The 3,373-nt window shown below is 46.1% G+C and overlaps 1 protein-coding gene across 1 annotated transcript; it reads left to right on the plus strand.

Moving 5' to 3' along the window:
* The first annotated feature begins 1,256 nt into the window (after nucleotides 1-1,256).
* Nucleotides 1,257-2,432, plus strand: LOC125189944. Its single transcript, XM_048087160.1, has one exon. The coding sequence runs from the start codon at nucleotides 1,257-1,259 to the stop codon at nucleotides 2,430-2,432; it is 1,176 nt and encodes a 391-aa protein (XP_047943117.1).
* Nucleotides 2,433-3,373: the final 941 nt, after the last annotated feature.

The following is a 3,373-nucleotide window of genomic DNA, read 5'->3' on the forward strand; positions in this document are numbered from 1 at the left end:
CGGAGGAATGAATGTCCTTACGAGTTCCTCAACGAGTTTAGTAAGCTGTTCAGCATCCAAAAGTGGCCCAATGATGCCACTGAAGAGGACTACCGCCTGCGTGCAGTCCCATTTTCCCTAAAAGGGGAGGCCAATACATGGCTGCTGAGGCTTCTACCCGACTCGATTAACACATGGAAGGATTTCAAACTGGAATTCCTAGACTATTTCTTCCCGTCCAACAAAACAAATGCCTTAAAGAAGGAGATTGAGGAATGTAAGCAGGACTACTATGAGTCCTTGAGCCAATACTGGTCTCGGTTTAAGGGGATGCTCGACGCTTGTCCCAATCACAGGATGATGGAGGCTGAGACTTTTTACTTGTTCTATGAAGGAGCAAATCCTGAGTCTAAGGACTTAATGAATTCCACGAGCGGGGGGAATTTTACTAAGAACAAGGCAAGCGAAGCACGAGAGATTTTGGGAAGGCTGATCGATGCCAAGAAAGCATAGGATAACCCACGAACTATCATGAGGAGAAGTTCGGCTAATGCAGTAAAGGAACAAGAAGAAGAAGGAGTCGGGGACAGGATAGATCGGTTGGAGAAGGCACTTCTAAGTGCAATTGGAAAGAAAAATTCCCCTACCTCGCAGGAGAAAGAGAAACCGCCAGGTCCAGAGGAAAATCAACTCCAACTCTATTATGGTCCACCGCCCGATGGAGAATTCCAAGCCCAGGTGAATGCAGTGGGGAATTGGAATCAAAATAATCAGAATACAAGCTGGAATCAGTGGAAGATTAAGGAGGCACCATGGAGAGACAACCCCTGTTTCAGGTGGGCCGATGAGAACCAACAACTCCAGCTATAGTACCCAGGTCCAGCAGAAGCCCAGCAGAATTGGCCTAACCACAGTTAAGAAGGACCACAACATAATTCGAACTGGTCATGGAAGAATCAGGAAGGGCCAAACAACTGGGGTTATCGCAATCAAGGGGACCAGCCCAATTGGAACAATCGAAACAAGAGTAATCAAGGGAGTTCTTATGTGCCACCACACCAGAGGAACTCCACGGGAAACAATCAGGATTTCCAGCATACACACCAAGGAAATCAAGGGCCAGGGAGTCAAATCAACCGAACTATAAGCCTCAGAGGAATCTGGATGATATGGTACACGACCTAGTCAGCTCTCAACAACACATGCAGAACAATATGTAAGCAAACAATGATGTGGTACACAAAATTCAAGATGCACAACAAGATCAGAAGTCTGCCATGGATATGTTGGCCAAGCAAATGTCGCAATTGGACACTTCGTTGAATGAGATGAGGGGACACGAGGGAAGGATACCAGCTTCAGTGAAACCACCTGACCGGGCAAACATCAGTCAGATTACTCTGAGGTCAGGACGGGGCTATGAGGGTCCAGTAATGAAAGATGATGAGAGTATACCTCCTTTGACAAGTAAGGAAGACAGGAAACTGACCACTGGTCAAGGGGATACTGAGATAAGGAACACCAGGGTGGAAGACGACCTTCAAAAAGGTGATTTGGAGAAGCCACTACCTCGTATGGCTGATCCATTTTTCTTAGACCCAGAGCCTGGAGTGGAGATTGAGGTAGTAAGGAAAGAAATCGGAGAATCTTCAGTCGGAGGTCCAGCAGGAACGTTGAAGCGCATGAAGCCATTTCCTCACCGAGGGGAGGCTAAGAAGAAGAAGGATGACACTGAAGACATCATGGAGATCTTCGGCAAACTGGAAATCAATCTACCGTTCCTACAATCTTTGAAGCTGCCTACATTCAGTAAATTCATCAAGGAGTTCATAGCTGGAAAAACCAAGCCCGACGGGAAGATAGTAATTGGAGAAAATGTGTCGGCTGTGATACAGAAAAGGAGAATGCCATCAAAATGCATAGACCCAGGTATGTTCACTTTTCCCATTTCTCTGGGTGACATTAAATTTGAGCATGCAATGTGTGATCTAGGAGCCTCGATAAATGTGTTACCACTTTCGATATATAAGAAGTTGATAGGGGAAAGTATGGTTGATACGAAAGTAGTAATTCAGTTAGCCGATAGAACATGCATTTCACCCGAGGGTGTGCTGGAGAATGTGATAGTAAAAGTGCATGATTTCCTGTACCCAGCTGATTTCCATGTAATAAAAATGAGTGATAACGAATCTGCTGAGTCTAGCGGAGTGCTTTTCAAAAGACCATTCCTACGCACCGCTAAGACTATTATTGATGTGTTTGATGGTACTATATGTCTAGACTACCATGGGGAGAAATACACCTTTAGCATTGATGAAGCCATGAAGAAACCGTTGGATGTGGAAAATTTGCATGTTGTTGATGTTATTAACCCCCTAGTCCAGGAGTACCTTGAGACCGAATTAATGCAGGAACAGTTCAACTATTCGGAGTTGAGTCAGTCTGTTGACTAGGAGGTGGCAGGGTGGTGTGAAACCCTATTAACTCGGAACCTGACAGACGAACAGATCAATGAAGCGATCATGGCATTCTGCCACCAACCACTGTCATTCGAGTCGACAGGGTCTGTTCAAGTGAGGAGCCCAGACGAAGGAACTGACTCGAGTGAACTGGCAACCAGAGGACTGGAGTAAAATACCCTGCCCCAGGAAGCCATCACACCAAAGAAGGAGTTGAAGAAATTGCCCGAGACCCTAGAGTATGCCTACCTTGGGGAAGATGAAACATTCCCAGTGATAATCAACAGCCACTTGACAGCGGAGCAGGAGAATGATCTACTGGAAGTAATCCGGAGAAACAAGAAGGTCATATGATGGACTCTCTCCGACCTGGTGGGAATCAACCCCGACCTTTGTATGCATCACATCAGACTGGAAGAAGGGGCAAAGGCTCGTAGAGACCCGCAGCGTAAGCTAACGAACCTGGTGGGAATCAGCCCCGACCTTTGTATGCATCACATCACACTGGAAGAAGGGGAAAAGGCTCGTAGAGACCCGCAGCGTAAGCTGAACCCAAACATGAGGGAAGAAGTTCTAAAGGAAGTTCTGAAGTTACTGTCCTTGGGTATTATTTACTCCATTCCAGACAGTGAATGGATCAGCCCAGTTCACATGGTGCCAAAGAAGTCGGGGATACAAGTGATAGAGAACAATAAGAATGAGTTGGTACCTGCTCGATTGGTGACTGGATGGAGGATGTGCATTGACTACTGGAAGCTTAATGAAGCCACCAAGAAGGACCATTTTCCTTTACCCTTCATTGACCAGATGTTGGAAAGGTTGGCTGGGAAGCAATACTTTTTCTTCCGAGAAAGATACAGTGGATACTTCCAGATATATGTGGATCCTGAAGACCAGGAGAACACAACCTTTACCTGTCCGTTCGGCACTTATCC

Source organism: Salvia hispanica, chromosome 5 (assembly GCF_023119035.1).
Source record: "Salvia hispanica cultivar TCC Black 2014 chromosome 5, UniMelb_Shisp_WGS_1.0, whole genome shotgun sequence".
NCBI lineage: Eukaryota > Viridiplantae > Streptophyta > Magnoliopsida > Lamiales > Lamiaceae > Salvia > Salvia hispanica.